The 20,569-nt window shown below is 36.4% G+C and overlaps 2 protein-coding genes and 1 long non-coding RNA gene across 6 annotated transcripts in view; 1 reads left to right on the forward strand and 2 right to left on the reverse strand.

Moving 5' to 3' along the window:
* The window catches only part of adamts7 (a disintegrin-like and metallopeptidase (reprolysin type) with thrombospondin type 1 motif, 7), a 610,954-nt gene extending 609,103 nt beyond the window's left edge, over window positions 1-1,851 (reverse strand). For 3 of the 4 annotated variants that reach the window (XR_012382728.1, XM_021478001.3, XM_073907370.1), the window contains exon 1: window positions 972-1,412. Coding sequence is in view for 3 of the 4 variants with exons in the window: in XM_021478001.3 (XP_021333676.1) it covers window positions 972-1,143 (172 nt within the window). In the remaining variant the exon portion in view is untranslated. Of the gene's footprint in view, window positions 1-971; window positions 1,413-1,751 lie in introns of those variants that run through there. The other variant, XM_073907369.1, reaches the window with a different exon arrangement.
* A 2,472-nt stretch (window positions 1,852-4,323) lies between these two features.
* On the reverse strand, window positions 4,324-8,054 carry LOC137496226 (uncharacterized). The gene is made up of 4 exons (XR_011016416.2): window positions 7,992-8,054; window positions 7,569-7,637; window positions 7,165-7,291; window positions 4,324-6,204 (listed from the first exon to the last, which is right to left on the reverse strand). It is a non-coding gene; the product is annotated as an uncharacterized lncRNA (long non-coding RNA).
* Window positions 8,055-9,853: 1,799 nt separating this feature from the next.
* On the forward strand, window positions 9,854-14,030 carry rxfp3.3a2 (relaxin family peptide receptor 3.3a2). Its single transcript, XM_001921000.7, has one exon. It carries the CDS (start codon window positions 9,987-9,989, stop codon window positions 11,178-11,180), a length of 1,194 nt encoding a protein of 397 aa, XP_001921035.1. The 5' UTR covers window positions 9,854-9,986; the 3' UTR covers window positions 11,181-14,030.
* The last annotated feature ends 6,539 nt before the right edge of the window (window positions 14,031-20,569 follow it).

Raw genomic sequence — 20,569 nt, forward strand, 5'->3', positions numbered from 1 at the left:
ATCATTCTTAAGCATAATTTTAGGATGAGTAACTACATTTGGCAGCATGCCAAACATGTTGTGATGTTCAACCACTGACACTGTCATTATTAAGAAGTTATATTGACATTTATAAACACATGAATCATGTGTAATAAAAACATATAAAATATGAAAGCAGCATCTGCAAATTAATTTTATATTATTTATTAATTTATTTTAAATCATAACATTTTATATTAGGCGACACAGTGGCTTAGTGGTTAGCATTGTCACCTCACAGCAAAAAGGTCACTGGTTCGAGTCCCGGCTGGATCAGTTGGCATTTCTGTGTGGAGTTTGCATGTTCTTCCTGTGTTCACGTGGGTTTCCACAGGTGCTCCATTTCCCCCCACAGTCCAAAGACAGTATTGTATGAGTATGTGTGAATGAGTGTCTATGGATGTTTCCCAGTACTGGGTTGCAACTAGAAAGGGCATTCATTCTGCTGTGGTGACACATGATGAATAAACAGACTAAGCCGAAAATAAATGATTAAAATATATTATATTATATTATATTATATTATATTATATTATATTATATTATATTATATTAATTTATTGCACTGTTTTATTGTGGTTCCCAGAGATATTCTCTTAAAGATAACTGTAATCTTTATTTAGTAATTGAATCCAATTACCACAACTTAATTTTTGGAATTAATAATTTCAGATGATATGCAATAAATTCCTTCATAGCACTGTTTACCCAATACCTTAATAAACAGCATGTTATTTTACAAACCAAGCAAAGATCTCTTTGTGAAAATTTCTTTCTTGCAAAGTGTGCTGCTATGTAAAAAGAATGTGTCCAGATACTTTAGGAGCCATTGTAGGCTATATAAAAACTCCAGCGAGCGCACGCGCGCGCACACCTACTGACAAAGAGACAAAAAATTGCAGAAAATCAGAGCGTGGGACTGTTATTAGACACAAGCTCAGCCCACTCACCTGTGTCTTGATTATATCCGATCGATGTTGTGCTCTCGATCACAGAAATAAGTCCAGCTGTTATCACGAAGTACAGAGAAAAAGTTGCTGGTCCCAAAACTTTAATGCCGCAGTCCAGCGGAACCATCATGTCAAACTGCACAGAGGACAAAACAGATCCCTCCTGGAACATCTACAGTCCATTTACAAGGTGGTCTGAATAGTAACTTTTGCCTCAACCTAATGCATCGATAGTTTGGACCCATCACACAAAGGCAAGCTACTGCATTTATAATGCCATAGATCTGCAACGGTCATCAGACCGATATGACACTTGGAGCAGCACGAGAAAGTCTGTGAGTCCTGAATCCGGTGCATGGGCGAATTTGGGCTCCGTTAATTCAGCTGGGACGTGTGCAGTTACTGATGCCGCGTTCAGAAGAGCAGCGAATTGTTTCAGCTAAACTTTGGAAAAGTTCCGCCCTCTCGGTTCGCCAAGAGGAGGAGGAGGAGGGCCTTTGTGTTCACTGTGTGTCAGACTCTCCCGTCTTTTGTTGAGTGTTTCCGTTTTTATCATTTTTTTATCATCATGTAAACGATAGCAAACCATTTGTCATTGCGTCCCAGCCGGCATTTCAACGGTGATTCAACGTTGAATCAACGTCAGGTCTATGGTTGGATCAACGTTGAATTACCTTTCGATTTTGCAAATTGGATCAACGTTTATATAGTGACGTTGTTTCACCGTCGGACCACCACCGGTGATTCACCGTTGAAATCACAACGTTGTTTCACTCTTACCTTCTTCATGGGTGAATTGTGGTCGTTTTGTAGACGTTGAATGAAGGTTGAATTACCTTTCGATTTTGCAAATTGGATCAACGTTGATACCGTGACGTTGTTTCACCGTCATACATTTCAACGCAAGTTAAATAGAAATTACATACAACGCAAAGTCCATAAATATAGCAAAAAAATTTTTTACTAATAAATATACACGACAAAAATACACAACTTAGCCTGTGTATCAATTTATTTAATACACACCTCATTATTTCATTTATTCTAAATATACAGCAACATTTACAGCATACAGTTCATCAAAACCATGCAGGTTACTATACATGCTGTACACTCAAATACAGAAAAAGGCATACAATTAAAGAGTCACTTTTTAATTAGGTTTCATGAATTAAAGTTAGTTAATGTTTACTAACATGAACAAAGAACAAATACTTGTACAGCATTTATTAATCATTTAATTAATTGAAATATGTCCCGATGCTATTAAAATCAAAATGTATGCTTGTTAACATTAATGCACTGAGCTGACATGAACTGTACTTTCTTTATATGAAAGATGCTTCATTGCTCTTTGTTCATGTTAGTAAATACATTAACACTTACTAATACAACCTTTTTGTAAAGTGTTACCGTCTTCAGAAAGACAGATGCTAACTAAATTAAACTAAGTAACTAAACTATGCTTCAACCATCACAGTCTCCAAAATACAATTCCGTTTACAAAGTTTACAAAATACCCATTTTTAAAGTGGCTGCAGTAAAAAAAAAAATAAAAAACATCACTCACAACTAAGAATCACAAGTGAAATACATTACATCTGTTTGAGGTTTTATAGGTTGAGAGAAACACTTGAGGTAAAAGATGGCACTGGGGACAAAGAATCAAGTGTAAAACACTAAAACATCTATATCAGTCTAGCAGTTAAATACACATTTATTTCTCAAACACCAGGTGAGTTTCCTACAAAATCAATAATGAGGTTTGCTATTCCAGTTCATTGTGAATGAATGGCTTCACATTCACAATAGTGAAAACTCATGCTATAATCTAAACCTGACATTACTCCTTCACTTTGCAGGTCTGCATGCTAAATATTTAGTAGTTTTTTTTTTTTTTTGTTTTTTTTTGCATAAAGTACATCTATTGTGTTTAGCATTACTGCAGCAAAACTGAGCACCTGTGACAGTGGAACATGTAGACAAATATTTCAGTAAATCATAAAGAAAATGTGTAGAATATATGGTTTGATTCTCTCTCAAAAACACAACAGTAATAGCAATTTGTTATTCCATTATTATTAGTATCATAAAAATTGCATGTTCACATGGGTCTTATAATAATGGCTCACATTTGTGAATGTAGGACCACTATTTCACTATTACATGTCACATTAAGTGTTCATATACAGTAGGTTCTGTTATTAATTACTTGTGTCATCCCAGAGACCTGTTAATCTTCAGAACACAAACTAAAATATTCTAGATTAATTGCTCCTCATCCTCTACAGACAGCAATGGTCCCAAGATGGTCATTGTCCAGATAAGGCACAAAACACATTGTCCAAACGTTCCATGTGACTTCAGTGATTTCAACTGTGAACATACCAAGCTCCAACAACACTTTAGTGAGGCAAAACAAAACAGTAAATACAAATATGTTTGCATATATCTCTCCCGCATCAGATCAGCGTGTGTGTTTACTACGAGCAGTATGCACACACCATGACCTGTTGTGGCAAAGGCAAACAAGTTATTTTTACAGTACTTACTGTGATTTAACCTTTATGACAAATGTACTGGACCTGTTACACATATATCACTATCTTTTATGAACACAAATTTCACTGTAACGGATGCTGTTGTTTTGCTCCAGTTATACCTTTAGAGCAGTGGTTCTCAAACTTTTTTCACCAAGTACCACCTCAGAAAAAAATTGTCCCTCCAAGTACCACCTTACGATGCTATTTCATAACCAGTATTAAAAAATAGCGTCGTAGGCCTAATTAAGCCGCTACAGGTGTGCACAGTTTAAAAACGATGCAGATTAATTCCTATTATTAAGAATATGTATTATTATCAGTCACTTTAAACATTTGAAATAGTCTGAACATTAACTGTGCTTGCAGATTAAAATAAAAAGTTTTTGTTAAAATGTGCTTTTAAAAGTTCATTAAAAATGGCGCGGTTCTTAAAAAGTAAAAAGAAAACTGCTGTGCTTAAATCTAAAGTATTCAATGTAGCCTATTCATCAAAAGCTGGAAATGTTGCTTGGACCTTATAAATATAGGCTATATGTCACATTCCTACACTTTCAGACAAATCTTGAAATATATGTTAAATGTAAATATGACAGGGTTCATACAAGCACAGCCTAATGAAAATCAATTCCAGCATCTATTTTTTTTTTCAAGACTGACATGCTATGTATTGAAGACCTGAAATGTATTCTCAGCAACCCATAAAACATTGCATAGGAATAGATAAAAATAAAAAACATTAAAAATAATATTTATTAATCATATATTCATAATATAATAAACCTGCACTAAATGCTTGTGAAATCTTTTTTGTACTCAAGTAAAAATACTATTACGCTGCTAAAATAACACAAATTTTAGTAAATAATACTAATATTAGGTAAAAGTACAAAGTACTCTTTTAAAAAGTACTAGTTGGTTACTTTTGGACAAAAAAAAAGATTTTCATTATGAAATCACTTTTTTACGTGGAAACCTGATTGAATGGTTTAATTGCTTAAATCCCAAAGCTACATGTATAGGAAATTGCACTATCAAAGAAAGTATGGTCGATTTTTCCTTTCATGACAATTAATCTTTTTCAATAGCACTGGTAAAACTACCAAATAATCTTTAAGGCCATAGAGACACTTTTTGCCCATTTTTTTAAACGATATAACAAGCTTTGAAAGGTTTAAATGAAGTATATGGTAAAAAGATTTAAATTTAGCCTTTTTTTTTTCTTTTTACATATTTTACACTATTTTTCTTTACAATATGGCAAATTTGTTACTTAAAAAGCTGTACATCACATGTAGATTTTATTTTACATTTAACCTAATCTAAAATAGAAACTTTAAAAAAAATACAAGTACACTGTCAGTAAAAAAAAAAATTAATAAAACAAATGACTTCATTTTACTTGAGGTATTTGAAATGACAACACTACATTTATCAGTGCGAGTGCTTTAAGAGCCTTATTGTTAATTTTGATAAATAAACAATAAGTAACAACGGATTGCTTTGACCTGTAATGCTTTAAGACAGATCAGAATACAGCTAAATGTATAAATCACACAAATACCTCATCCAGAAACGTTTCCAGCATAATTCTTTTGTCGTAAAGAAAAAAAAGAAAAAAATACACCTTTGCCAAAAGTAAGTTTCACTTCACAACACAGCCAAATAAGAAGACCATTAGCATTGTCATCGATCATGTATCAATCTATTTCTAAATACTTGATAACTTTGAATACTTTTGACTAAATTTAGTCAAGGAGCAAATATAAATAATATCTACTTTAATAGTGAACAGATCGCGATTATATTCAATCTGAGCACACAGGCGATCCTGAGAGGACTTGCAGTTCATTTGGGAAAAAAAAGCCTATTTAAGAGCTCACATATCTGTTTTTGCGATTTGCGCACATGAATGCGCTCTCGTGTTAAAATAAAGCACTCGCCACATTTGCAGAAATGAGTAATTGCGCAATACCTCCATTCCCGCTCCACCATTCAGAATGTATTTAGAGGAGTGACAGGTCAGAGACGAGTCGACTGGCTGTCGGAGAGCGAAACGTGTTTGTAGATCATCAAATAGGCAGGAAATATGTCCGCGGTTTAATTACTCTGCTAGACATCTCTATAGTGAAAACATCCGAGAAGCATTATTCCAACAAAACATTTGTTTTTAAGTTGTTTTTTCTGTCTCTGCAACACAGAAACCATTTGTCCCGCCCTTATTCACGCAACTAGACAAGGTCGACTGTGATTGGCTACTTTTCATGTCAGTCAAATCACGCTTCAGAATCAATTCTTAAACTTCGGGAAATGATTTATAGCAGCTTGACACAGTGCACTAAAATAAACATTCTAAGCACAGCGTTGTGATCGTACGCTTCACAAAACAGCCAATGCTGATCACATCGATGTTATATTACGCATTAAAGGATTAAAAGTGTTAATTGTTTCTTTCATTATTCAGCGGTTCCTCCACGTACCACTAGGAGGAAGCCTGCGTACCACTAGTGGTACGCGTACCACAGTTTGAGAACCACTGCTTTAGAGAACACCGTACTAGTCAGACATCCATACAAAAGCAGAGAGTTTGGTCTTGTGTAGCAGAACTGCAATAGATGTCTGTCTGTCTAGGCTGACACTGGTTTAGGCCATCAGTATGTCCTTGATGCCCTCAAATGGAGCTTCCAGAAAACCTGCAATAAATGAAATACGAGGTTACAATTAAGTTGGTATCTGCTATTATACAAAGTAAAAATTCAAAAATTTATTTTTTATTGAATCCAAATTTGTCTTATAATAATCGCCACACTCAATAATTTTAACTCATACATCTGAATATTCCTAACTAAGAGAAGTGAAGAATTAGGTGTGATATCGTCAGGAAGCCCTTCGCCACCACCGGTGCCAGCATTTCCAGAATTCAAATTTCAGATTCTCGAAAAAATTTCTTTTTTTTTTTTAAAACAAGGGCTGCAGTAAAGAACCATGAAACATTCAACACATCTAATAATTACAAGTTGTTGTGAACCATTACATGTACTGTAAAAGCTGTTTAAAGCTTTTTAGACACATGGTTGAGAAAAACTCTAGAAGGAGTAGCACTTCTGCAAAAGTCTGCATGTAGGACAGAAAATTAAAGGGATAGTTTAAAATTTGTATTCTGTCGTCATTTACTGACCACGTTGAACACAAAAGAAGATATTTTGAAGAAAGCTGCAAATCTATAACCATTGAATTCTATAGTATTTTTTTCTACTATGGAGGTCAATGTTTACAGGTTTTTAGTTTTTTTTTTCAGAATAGCCTCTTTTGTGTTCAACAAAATAAACTCATAATGGTTTTAAACCATTTGGAGAGTAAAATGTGAGTAAATTTTCATTCTTGGGTGAACTATCCCTTTCAGTTGGGAAACACCAGAATTCTTAAGTAGACCCTTTTCGCAAGACAGATGATGCATTTAATTTCTTCTTAATCCTCAAGTTTTTAATATTTAGATTTATTTAAATAGCATGTTTATTTATTTGTTTTAATGACATTTAATAAAAACAACTTCTCAATGACATCACATGTACTGGACCTGCTACACATGTATCACTATTTTTATGAATACAAATTTCACTGTAACGGGTGCTGTTGTTTTGCTCCAGTAATACCTTTAGAGAACACTGTAGTAGTCAGACATCCATACAAAAGCCTTGGCGTGGAGTAGCAGAACCGCAGTCTGTCCAGGCTGACACAGGTTTAGGCCATCTGCGTGTTCTTGATGCCCCTCAACTGGACCTTCCAGAAAGTTAAAACCCATTACACCTCTTATTTGCTACTATACAAAGTGTAATTTAAACATTAATTTCTCACTAAATACATATTTGCTCCCCAATACTGTCACATAGTAACATCACAACATGATTTCACAATAATAATATCAATATAACAATATAATATCACAACATAGCCTAACAATCAATAAACAAACAGATTAGAAAGAGAATATCATCAACCAAAGCACCAAGAAGATTTAACAGATAGGCTAGCTTAGTTAAAGGTAAAGTAAACTTACATGGACAAAGCCTTTTCCATTCAATGCTGTGCAAGTTAGTGCGTCTCTGGAGTACGTTAAGTTACATGTCTAAAAGCAAAAACAACAACAACAGTGAAACGAAAGCAGTTCACTTTGTAATAATAACACTAATAATACAGCGTATAAAAATGATATTGTTTTATAACGTTGCTCAGTAACTTTAAACTGCGTTTGGAGTTTATCGCTTTGAATTTGCCATAAAAACGCTCATTTAGACTAACGTTAAACATGTGACATTACCTCGAGGTTATCTGCGTCACCGGAGCGCAAACTAAACCAAACTGGAAAGTTTTAAATGCTTCAAAATTCGAAACACTACACCAAGTCACATTTAAGATACACTGTGTGTAAAACAAAATCGGGGGGTAAATAAAACATTAAAGCATCTAAAAACACGCTTACCTCTGAATTCTGCTGCACTGCAGGTCAGGTGTTCGTAATTAAGTGAAGTGAAGCGCTGCGCGTGGCCGCGTGCGCCGAGTCCTCCGATACCATGGTAACCAAACATGTTGAATATTGGGTGAAGCCATGACGTTAATTCAACATACAGACCATGATAAAAAAAATGTCAACGTTGATTTGTACAAGGATTTCTGTAACTTTTTTCAACCATTTATCATTCAACATTGTTTCAACATTAAAGCAACAACTGACGTATTTTCAACCACATTTCAACGTTGAAGCCTTGTCATATGCAGGCTGTTTTTCAACCGTTCAACATTAAACGTTCTATCAACATTATTTCAACGTTCAAAACACATCTGACCTTATTTCAACCATATTTCAACGTTGAAGGTCGGTCGTGTGCCGGCTGGGGTATGTGCATTGCAGGCTACTGTTAATAATGCACACCTCAAAACCAAGTTTTGCGTTCAGTCTGTGCGATCAAATGTTCTATTTAAGAACAAAATGTGAAATTATAATCGGTCATATGCCTTTTAACTCACGAAAGTTGGTTATAGAACTCACTTTCTATGTTATAGAAAGGTTGGTTATAGACAGTCTGTAATTATCTGCTAATAATAAGCAGTTCAAGATCTTACCTTATGCGCTTCGTTTGCCCTGTGATATTTATCGGATAGCCACATTGGGAACATTTAGCCGTTACAGTTTGTGAATTATACAGTAGGAAAGTGTATTCCTGTATGGGACTCGAACCAGCGACCTTCTTGCCGTGAGGCCACTGTGCCCCCCAGCATATACTGTACATTCATTCTTTTTCTTTTCGGCTTAGTCCTTTTATTATTCTGGAATCGCCATAGTGAAATGAACCGCTAACTATTCTGGCAAATGTTTTACGCAGTGCATGTCCTTCAAGCTGTACTCCATCACTTGGATCCACACATTCACACACTTATACGGACAATTTTATTTTATATTTTCATCATCATTATTGGCTTGTTACATTTTATTGGGCAAAGCACTAAAGAGGCCTAAAATATATTTTGCTCAGCAGAAAGTGATACAGTGCTGGATTGGAAATTACTTTATGCAAATGATAACCTATTTTAATTTTAAGGATTTGTTGTTGTTTAGAAAATGTACTCATTTTTAGGGGTTGCACTCATATATTTATTTGTAAGTCAGTAAGTTCCCCTCGCATCTCAATTAAAAGTCTAGCTAATTAATTAAAGGCTGAAAATGGTGATTATTTAGGAAGCTGCACTGCTACTTATCTATCGGAGTGTCCATCAAGTGCCCCCTCTAGTGGGCACAATAGCAATAAACCATTCGATGGTTGATCAACTTGTGAAGTCATTCACATATACCATTGTACATTTTAGAAGATTAAGATGATAAGGCTTTATTGACTCTAGGTGTAGTATGAGCTATCAACAGGAATTGGAAAGCCAAACATAAACATAACATTGTATACTTGACGTGAATTGAAATACATGTCAAATGTTTAAATATATTGCCTTTAAATATCTACATTATGGTTAATAAATATAATAACAGATTGTACAACAGAAGTCCAAGTGCAATTAAACAATCTGAAATTTTATTTTAAAACCCTCCATGCTAGGTTTTCTTTTTCTTGCTGTTTGGTTCACACACATATATATATATATATATATATATATATATATATATATATATATATATATATATATATATATATATATATATATATATATATTTAAAGTCTATGTTGTCCTCGTGTGACTCTCGCTCAAATTTGTTCAGAAATGACATGACGTCAAGTGTGCGGCTGTAAGTCAGTCAGTGTTGTTATCCAGTGCGCGCGCGTCACAGGCGGGCGCTCCCGCGCGCTTCGACATATAACGCTGTTTGTCAGGTGCACTGCGCGTTCAAAACACATCGCCAACATACATTTAACACTATCGCAGAGAGAAACGTTTATATTTTACGTAAAGCAATGTCAGACTAACTGATATGCGATCAGCAGACAGTTTTGTCCACCAGGCACCTGTTGGAGAGTTTGTTCCAGAAAAAATGGGTGACATTCTCAACCACAGCGGATGGGCAACTCTGAACAGAAGTTTAACTGATCAGCACAAGTTCAGCAGCCTTGAAGACATCGACGTGACCGCCGACGGCAGCCTGGTCCTGAGGATTATCATCTCGGTGGTCTACTCCGTGGTGTGCGCCGTGGGGTTGGTCGGGAACCTCTTGGTGTTTTTCCTGATGAAAGTAAGACAAGGACGCAAGAAATCCATCATTAATTTCTTTGTCATCAATTTAGCCGTCACTGACTTTCAGTTCGTTCTGACCTTGCCTTTCTGGGCGGTGGACACGGCTTTGGATTTCAGCTGGCCGTTTGGAAACGCCATGTGCAAGATTATCTTATCGGTCACAGTGATGAACATGTACGCCAGCGTCTTCTTTCTCACCGCGATGAGCATTACGCGCTACTGGTCAGTCGCTTCTGCTTTAAAGATCCCTTCCAGAAAGAAGTCTGTGTCTGTGAAGTGGATTTGCGCCGTGTTGTGGATCCTGGCGACTGCGGCGACCGCTCCAACTTCCATTTTCTCCACTGTGACAGTTGTGGCAGGTGAAAAACTCTGTCTCCTCAAGTTTCCAGATGGCCAAGATTGGCTCGCTCTGTACCACCTACAGAAAATAGTAATTGCGTTTATTTTACCCATGTTCATCCTCTCGGTGTGCTATCTTCTACTTTTGAGGTTTATCCGAAAGAGAGGCATTAACAACCGTCAAAAAAGACGATCCAAAGTGGCAAAATCCGTAACGGTAGTGGTCCTGTCATTTTTCATCTGCTGGATGCCAAACCATGCGATAACCCTCTGGGGAGTGTTAGTGAAACTGAACGCGGTGCACTGGGATAAAACATACTACATGGTGCATACCTATGTTTTCCCTGTGACTGTTTGTCTTGCCCACACAAATAGTTGTTTAAACCCTGTTTTGTATTGTCTGATGCGGAGGGAGTTTAGGAAAATGTTGCATAGTTTCTTTTGGCGCATCTCCTCGCCTGTGATTTCGAACGCTGGGAAATTACATGGATACAGTGGAGGCAGCAATCAGAACCAGGATGACGCACACATTGGAATGCATTTAAACGTGATTGACGCACAGCGGTGCCAACAGTCCAGACAGCAGAGCTCATAGCGTTCACAGCACTCCACACGGGACATGTCAGCCAAATTGGACAGTGGACTGATTTCTTTCTAATAAAACTCGTGGGAGGGAAATAATGATTTCAAAAAATGACCATGTGTGACCCACATACATGCTGAATGTCAAACAAAAATGAATATACAAATAATAACAATGTAGAATGTGTAAATGTTGTCCTGCATCTAAACAACTCGTCGCACCACTATTCTATATATTTTCATATTTGGTCTTTGTCACTTTTCGTGTTTGTGAGTTCATAAAGTGTGCTATATGTTATGAACTAAAATAAAATGCACTGAAATTATGCACTGAACAATGCAATCTGTATATTACATTTATATTCAACTCTTATTCATTCATTCTTTTTCTTTTCGGCTTAGTCCCTTTTATTAATCAGGGGTCGCTTATAGTGGAATGAACCATCCAGCATGTGTTTTACGCAGCGGATGCCCTTCTACCCACAACCCAGTACTGGGAAACACTCATACACTCTTGCATCCACACATACAGTCAATTTAGCTTCAATTCACTTGTACTTCATGTCATGGACTTGTAGGGGAAAACCAGAGCACCTGGAGCAAACCCAGGTGGGCAGAACGTGCAAACTTCACACAGAAATGCCAACTGACCCAGCCAGGGATTGAACCAGCGACCTTCTTGCTTTGAGGTGACAGCACTAACCACTGCACCACTGTGTTGTCCTTAACTGTTATTCTTCTCCTCAAAATTAAATTAATTTTAATTACCATTAATTTTCTTACCATTGTGTGATTCCAAACCTGGACGACTTTCTTCTTGGGAACACCAAAGAAGATGTTTTACTGTTATACTTCATCATCCATCAACATCAGGAGACAGAATGAGAAAATTGGTAGGATGTGTTGCCACATAATAAATGATCTGCATCTTTTTGATGACCCATTATTTATCAGATTTACATTATATTCAGCTCAGCTTCCTTTATGAAAGCTATAAATCTGCAATATTTCCAAGTAAAAGTTTCATTTTACTTCTTAGAATTTGATTGTCCGGGCTGGCAAAGAAAGGTCCAAAGTGCTTTATGTCGTTTTAAAGAATTTATACACTAATATTAAAGAGGTTTATGCAAAGATAGGTTGTAGTTTTTAATAACAGACTTATTTTAATTTAATAAATTATTTTGAACTTAAAACTAAAAAAAAAAAAATGGAAGTTTATATGTAGTTTTCATGGCACATTGCCATTAATCAACATTCCTTAAACCCTAAAACAAAACAGTTTAATAAATAATTCAAAAGGTGGGTAAAACACCTGTGAAAAAAATGTTTACATTTTTATTATGATTTCATATGAGAGTTAATCGTTTTAATGTTTTAAGAAAAATTCAAATCATCATTATTTCTGTAGTGCTTTTACAATGTAGATTGTGTCAAAGCAGCTTTACATAGAAGTTCTAGTGAACTGAAACTGCATCAGTTCAATTTTCATTGTTGAAGTTCAGTTTAGTTCAGTTTAGTGTGGTGTAATTTTCGCTGCTGAAAGTCCAAACACTGAAAAGCAAATCCATCGATGGGCAGCTCCACAAGTCCCAAACCAAGCAAGCCAGTGGCGACAGTTGCAAGGAACAAACTTCAATAAAAAAAACTTGAGAGAAACCAGGCTCAGTTGGGCATGAACATTTCTTCTCTGGCCAAACTTCTTGTGCAGAGCTGCAGTCTAGGCACCGAAGGTTGGAGAATGCTGGACAACCATTGTGGAGAAGCTCCAGGTGTGAGTAGGTCACCGGCAGATGTTCAGGCTTCCCACATGATCAATGCAGAGACTCATCTCTCACTGGGGGTCTTTTGGGAATCAGTCTCATGCTCTCCACTACTCCATGACAGCCACGGCATCTGCTCAGGATATGGCCTGGTCCAGGATTAAGACCTCTAGAGGTCCTCTATGGTTGGTATGTAATGTATGCAATATTGGCAATAATGTATGCTAACATTACAAAATTGGGCTATTTTTCATATTTTTTTTTATATAAGAGTAAATTTCCCAGGTAATCTAGGACTTGCATGATATAGTTTAGTGTTTTGAGCTACTGTACACACACTAAATATCTCAAACATTTGTAGAAATACAGTACAAATGTAACACACTATGCTTTAAGGTTTCATTAGTTACTAACATGAACTACACTGTTAACCTTACTGTAGATTATGCAGTAAATAACTGTAAAATAGTGTTTTACTGTAATAAAGGAAACAGTATTTTACTGTAAAAGGAGTAGAATTTGTATAAAATTGTGTAGTGCAAAGAATAATTTACAGTAATTTACTTTATGTGCCAATACAGGTAGTAACTGTGGCAATAAATGATAAATTACTGTTCAACCATTACTGCCCCATCTACTCTGATGCTTTATGTTGCTATTTGGAAGCGCATCATTCTTAAGGAAGAAAACATGAATTAACACATACATACACAGAAAGTCTGACTCTAAACATGCATTTGTTAAAAAAAGTTTTCAGAATATGCTGTCCCTTTAAGGGAGCCAGGTGTTTGATTTGTTTACTTCTGAGTGTCCTCAATTCTCTGTCTATCAATTCAGATGCAGTTGGATATGTTTTAAGCCTTAAATAAAAATGCACAATGAGTAAGTAAAATGTATTTTAATCTTTTTGAGGGTTTCTAAAATAAGTATGTAATATTGTTGTCATCTTGAACTTGAAAGCTATTGTTAGCTAGTTAGTCTCTCCTCATAAAACTTCTCGCATTACTTTCATTTAAGTATATTTATTAATTGAATATTACATATTTGCATAATGTACAGATGCTAACAGTGTAATGTGTCTTTCTGGAAACTAAGCAGATTGTATACATAAAAAAAAAAAAAAAAAACATTCAATTCCTATCCTCAGTAAGGTAACGTGTACAGGAAATAACAAAAAGATGATACATATATATCCATCCAGACACAAACCTCCACTGTTCGGTCCCAAGTTGTTGCTAATTATTTTTCAGAGTTTTATTTTCACCTCTGAATTCATGTTAAGGACAATAGAAAAGTTTGTTGTCTTGAGATTGTTGAAGTTAATAATAATGATAACAACAATAAAAGATTGGGTCCTTTGGATTTTGTATTTACGACTATATTTTTATTTTTGCTTGTTTTCTATAATTATTTAAAACGCTTTTATTAAAATTTGATGTATGTGTGCCTGTGTTTGTTTGATAAACATGTTTCTAACCAAATCTAAAGTGTGTGTGTTCTTTTGATTTGCTTATTTTTTGTAATTATTTGAAACAAACAAACAAACAAAAAAAAACTTCCTAAAAATAAATAAAAAAAATTTCAGCAGCACTGGGTAGCTCAATTGCCTCACAGCAAGAGGGTCACTGGTTCAAACCCCGGCTGGGTCAGTTGGCATTTCTATGCAGAGTTTGCGTGTTCTCCCTGTGTTTGCTTGGGATTTCTCCTGGTGCTTCGGTTTCCCTCACAAGTTGAAAGACATGCAGTATAGGTAAACTGGGTATAGGCTAAATTGTCTGTAGTGTATGTGTGTGTCTGAAAGCTTTTGAGTAGGTTGCGGCTGGAAGGGCATCCGGTGCATAAAATATATGCTAGATAAGCTGGTGGTAAGTTAGTTGGCGGTAAACTTAGTTCTGAATGTTAAAAACCCAGGATTTTGTGATCGACTTTAGGAAGAAATGCCCCACTTACTCTCCTGTATATATTAACAACACTGCGGTGGAGACTGTACAACAGTTAAAATTCCTGGAGGTCCACATTAATGAGAACTTGACTTGGCACCAGCGACTGCACATTCTGAGAAGGTTAAAAAGAGCAAACCTCAGCCCATCAATCCTCACAACTTTTTACAGAGGAGCTTTTGAGACTGTTCTCACTAATGGTATCTCCCTTTGGTATGAGAATAGCAGTGTATCTGAAAAGAACACCATTAAGAGAATAATAAAGCCAGCTGAAAGGTCTGTTGGAGTCAAAATGACATCTATCGAGGAACTTTATCATTGATGTTGTCTGTTTTGGGCAAAAAGCATTTTAAGGGATCCAACCCACCCTGGCCATAGTCTGCTCACGCTCATGCCTTCAGGCAGGTGTTACAGACGTCTGAGGAGGAAAACAGTGCATAAAAGAGTGCATATTAGTATCTAATAAGTGCAAAAGTGATCCTCTTAAATGTTTTAAATACTAATATATACCTTTAAGGTACCAATATGTAACCTTTAAGTACAAACGTGTATCTTTTGAAAAGATATAGTGACAGCTCGCGCATTTCTGAGAGTGTACAATTACTAAATATTACATACTATAAATTTGTTTGCAGCATAATGCTGTGAGTTTTAAGACTACAGTACAGTAAGTAACTGTAAGCAGTTTCTAGTTAGTTACCACTACTGCTCTATTACAGTAATTTACAGGCAACACTCTTACCAGCTAATCACTGTAATGGTTCGGTTACAGTATTTAACTGGCAATTGCCACAACTGACACTGATTAACTGGGAACAGCGTTGCCAGTATTCTACTGTAAAAAGGCCCTGTAAGGTCTAACATTGTAATAATAAATGGTACTTGTATAGCATTTACTAATCATAGTTCAACATTTTGTCACCTTAGAATTATAAGGTTTTATCTGACATTTTTGTCAAAATTGAGTTATTCACATGTTCTTATTAAATGACAACTTATTTACATTATGGGATGTTTTCATAAGTTGTTTACATTTTTTTTAATTAAAAACAAATGTTACACACATAGTAAATGCATTAACTAATAAGAACTCATACAACCTTACTGCAAAGTGTGACCAAAAACACTTTCAAATGACCTTCTCTGTTGATAATCACATCTGCAAAACAAATCATAGCCTAGCATCATCCTGCAAACTGGTTGCCAAGATAATTCTTTGCTTACAATTGAACATCTGCAGAGTTATCAGCATTTTCATGTAGTTTCTAATACATCATCTCCCAGGCATTTGGCATTGGAATGCCTTTATGTGTGAAAGTTGGAGATACTGAGTAGGAATATCTTATGTTTGACTTTAGATGAACTGCAGTGTGAGGGACTGATAAAGATGGCAGATTTGCAAATTTTAGGAAAGATGCAGTAAGTGCCAGCTAAGGAAATGCCAAACAAAACAAAAAGACAGGATCACAATCAAAAAAATGTTAATCTTAAGGGGAAATATGAAAATCAAATTTTAACAAATGTCAAAAAGAAAAGAGAAAAGGAAAAATACATAAAACTTTTTTTTTTTTAAATAGAAAATACAGTTAATTATTTCTTGATAATTGAAATCTAATGCTGTCACAGTTTATGGATCTGTGTGTTCCTCCTGTAAGTTATGTATCATGACTTGTGTGTTGTCATGTGTGAGGGTTTGGGTTTGTTTACCTTTTTGTGTTGACAGCATGCTATAGGCTCAGCTGATGTCATCAGCTGACTTAATCATCCTCCAGCGGAACCTTAATTGGCTGGCTATATATTTCCTCCTGTGTTATTTTCTGGTTATCAATCCGTTGTTTGTCCTTGTTCCTGTCTGTTGTCCCCCAGTATCCTTCGCTTTGCGTTTGATGTCTTCATCGTGGCCTGTGGCTCTCTTTTGTTTTGAACTTTCATGTGTCCTCTGTTCACCTGTTCATCATATACTTATATTTGAATCCTCTTTGTCTAAGTGTCGTGACAAATGCATGATTCAGGAGGCTGAGACAGTCAAAAATGGGTACAGTGAGAATATTTAAGTTAAACTTTTTAAGAAATGTGCATCAATGCTAGAATCACCCCTGTATAGCTTTTCTGTCTTTCAAAAATGTTCACACATGCAGATAATTTGAATAAACGGAATATGCATATTAGGTGTGCTGTCCAAGTAGAGGGCTCTGAGCTTAATGACACACTTACTCTTGTTTTTCCACTTGTCAGGAGGGTGAGAGAGATAGGGGTCCAAGTGCATTGTCTAGCCTGTCCTTATAATGCTCCACCGCTCCGATTTAAGTAAGAATCAGGTTTAGAGGTGTGAAGCTGAGGTCTCAGAGCACCTGTTGGGAGTGTTATCACTTGATTGAATGGGCATTATCAGTGGTTATCAGCTGATAGATATGGGCCAATAGGGGCCTTCTGTGCTGTTATGATCAGTTCAATTATTTCAATTAAATTCATCTTTACTTCTATAGTGCTGACACAATGTAGATTGTGTCAAAGCAGCTTTACATAGAAGATTATAGTATATTTAAACAGTGTTGGTCCAATTTTCAGAGTTGAAGTTCAGTTTGGTTTAGTTCAGTGTGCTTTATTTTTCACTACTGAAAGTCTAAATACTGAAGAGCAAATCCATACAGATATACTAATAGAGAAGAATCCAGATCTGTATTTACATTACTGTGACAGTTGGGTTTAGGGTTGGCGTAGGGGTAGATGTTAATAAAAGACAATTAATGGGAAATGTAATGTGCCAAACATCATTGCCAAACTTCGACATACAGTATGATATCAGTGGCTGATGTGGAAAAGATTATTCATGCTTTTATGACCTTTCAGTTAGACTATTGTAATGCGTTACTAGGCGGTTGCCCTGTTGGCCTAATTACCAAACTTCAGCTGGTTCAAAATGTAGCTGCTATTGTGCTTTCTAGAGCAAAGAGCTATGATCATATTACTCCAATTCTTTCATCATTGCAAAGGCTACCACTTAAATTTCGTAATAATGAAAAAAAAAAATGTATTAACTACCAGTATTTGAGGGAGCTCCTGGTGTAGTGTAGCCCCTCACGTCCACTATGCACAACTAACTCTGTACAATTGAGTATTGGCAGAATGTCAAAATAACCTAAATCAGATCAGGCCGTTTCCTGAGCAGCTGCTGTGATGGTCATGGAGGAGTGAAGAGCATGAGACTGATAACTGTGAGACCCCAGTAACAGACGAGTCTTCGCATTGATCCTAAAGGAATAGCCTGGACACCAGCTGGTAACCTCTCCCACCTACAGCTTCTCCATGATGGATGTCCAGCGTTCTCCAGCCTCCGATGGCTAGACTGCAGCTCTGCAAAAGACGTCTGACCATAGAAGAAATGATCATGCCCGACTGAGCCTGGTTTCTCTTGAGTTTTTTTATCCTTCACTTTTGTCAATTGATGAAATCTGCTCCTCCACACTGTCACACCTTGCTTGCTTGGTTTGGGACTTGTAGAGCTGCGCATCAATGGATTTGCTGTTCAGTGTTTGGACTTTCAGCACTGAAAATTAAAGCAAACTGAACTGAACTAAACTTCAACTCTGAAAAAATGAACTAACAATTTCAATTTACAATAATCTTCTATGTGAAGCTGCTTTGACACAATCTACATTGAAATAATCATAACAGCACAGTGTGCCCCTATTGACCCATATCTGTCAGCTGAAAACCACTGATAATGCCCATTCAGTCGAGTGATAACATTTGAATCGGCTGGCCAGAGAGATGCTGAAAGTCGACAGAATATGAGGAAGGCATAGGCCAGTATAAGACTCTGATGGTATGATAAAAATATCACGGTATTGTGATTACTGCTCTAAAATCTTTTTTTTAAATCCTCATTGACCACAACATATATTTTATATGTTAATGTTCAAACAAACAAATGTTGGTGCATAAGTGATTTGTTTTTCAAAAGTTTGCTGAATCATGGGCTGACCAGTAGCCTTTTATGTGGAGGGTCTGTTTCTGTTGGAGATACTATTGCACTGAAAACTAAATAAAATAGTTGGTAAAAAAGAATAATAATAAAAATCACACATACTTCCGGAATGGTAAAAGAAGTTTATAGTAGTTTTAAAACTTTTTCAAACTGCTGTAAACCATGAAGCTGCTTATCATGCCATGCCTATATGAAGGTACAGTAGGACATGCTTGGTTATTTATTGGGGTTTGGTCTTATGAATTACCCTTACCAAAACATATAAGCATGCTCCTCCCAAGACCTATTTATAAAACATCACTTTGTAAAATTTTTTTGGAATAAAACTGGTTTGCTTAAATGCACCAAAGTTTATTGTCTCCAAGAAATGAATCAAAATATAAATTTTCAAAAAGGCGTCAGCATTTATGCTGAGCTCTGCACATAATACATTCCTTCATTTTCTTTAGCTTAGTGCCTTTATTAATCAGGGTTCACCACAGTGGAATGAACCGCCATGTACATGTAATTGTCTACTTATTATTTTAACTTAGTACACAACTTTCACCCCATTCATTTTTGATACATTTGGTGTGAAATCCCAAGCAATGAATTAGCCAGACAATATGCATAGTTATGTTTCTTCATGAATTTGCCCTGGTTAGTCTATATAAAATGTTCACATGTAGGGGTGGCATGGTGGCTGAGTGGTTAGCACAGTCTCTGCATAGCAAGAAGGTTGCTGGTTAGAGTTATGGCTAGACCAGGTGGCATTTCTGTGTGGAGTTTGTATGTTCTCCCTGTGTTGGTGTGGGTTACCTCTGGGTGCTCTGGTTGCCCCACACTCCAAAGACATGGACTGTAAATGAATTGGGTAAGCTAAATTGTCTATATGAGTGTGTGCATGTGAATGAGTGTGTATGGGTGTTTCCCAGTACTGGGTTGCAGATAGAAGGGCATGCGCTGCATAAAACATATCCCTGGAGTGTTTAGTGCTTAATTCCGTGTAGCAACCTCTGAAATAGAGACTAAGCCTAAGGAACGCATGTTCACATGCATACAATGAAATAATTGCAGAAATAATTACTCTAAGCGGGAAAAATCTAGCAATGTGTACATTGAACTTTTAATTCTGCTGTCCTAGACATGCCCTTGTTCCACTGTTTGTTTTGATTTAGAGTTAATTCTGCTCACACAGTGGCAATCGGCTTTAAACCACTACTCTCAACACAGTTCCAGTAGTAATGAATTTGACGAATTTCCATGTTGACTCCCTGCCTTAACCCCCCTAAAAAATCATGTTCTTGCATTTTAACAAGAATCTTAAACCTTTTTACAAGCAACCTTAAAATGAAGCAATCCTGCAGTCAGTGAGTGAAAAGGTACAGGATAGTTTCCCCAACTTTTCACATTCACTATTAATGGTTTCTAGCCCTATCCCAATGACTGTAAAAAATATGGACGACACGACAGCCCTTTTTCCCATTGAACGCCTTGAGGGCAAAACGCCTGCTTGACGGGCACAAACTGTCGCAAAAGACTGCTGAAATTGGAGCCAGACATGCGCAGAAGGATTTTCTGATGGAGCCAGAGGAGGAGCCGCGAAAATGAGCAGAGTCGAGCTTCCAATCAAACGCTTTATGTAAAATCAACTACGCCCCCCGAACTTCTCAGCATGCGTTTGCTGTCATATCAACACAAATGGATGTAATAACGTTAACAAATATGAGGGTTT

This window comes from Danio rerio, chromosome 7 (assembly GCF_049306965.1).
Source record: "Danio rerio strain Tuebingen ecotype United States chromosome 7, GRCz12tu, whole genome shotgun sequence".
Taxonomy (NCBI): Eukaryota; Metazoa; Chordata; class Actinopteri; order Cypriniformes; family Danionidae; genus Danio; species Danio rerio.

What these genes read in the sequence shown, in the direction of transcription:
- rxfp3.3a2 (XM_001921000.7), top strand. Translation starts at nt 9,987, where the DNA reads ATGCGATCAGCAGACAGTTTTGTCCACCAGGCACCTGTTGGAGAGTTT.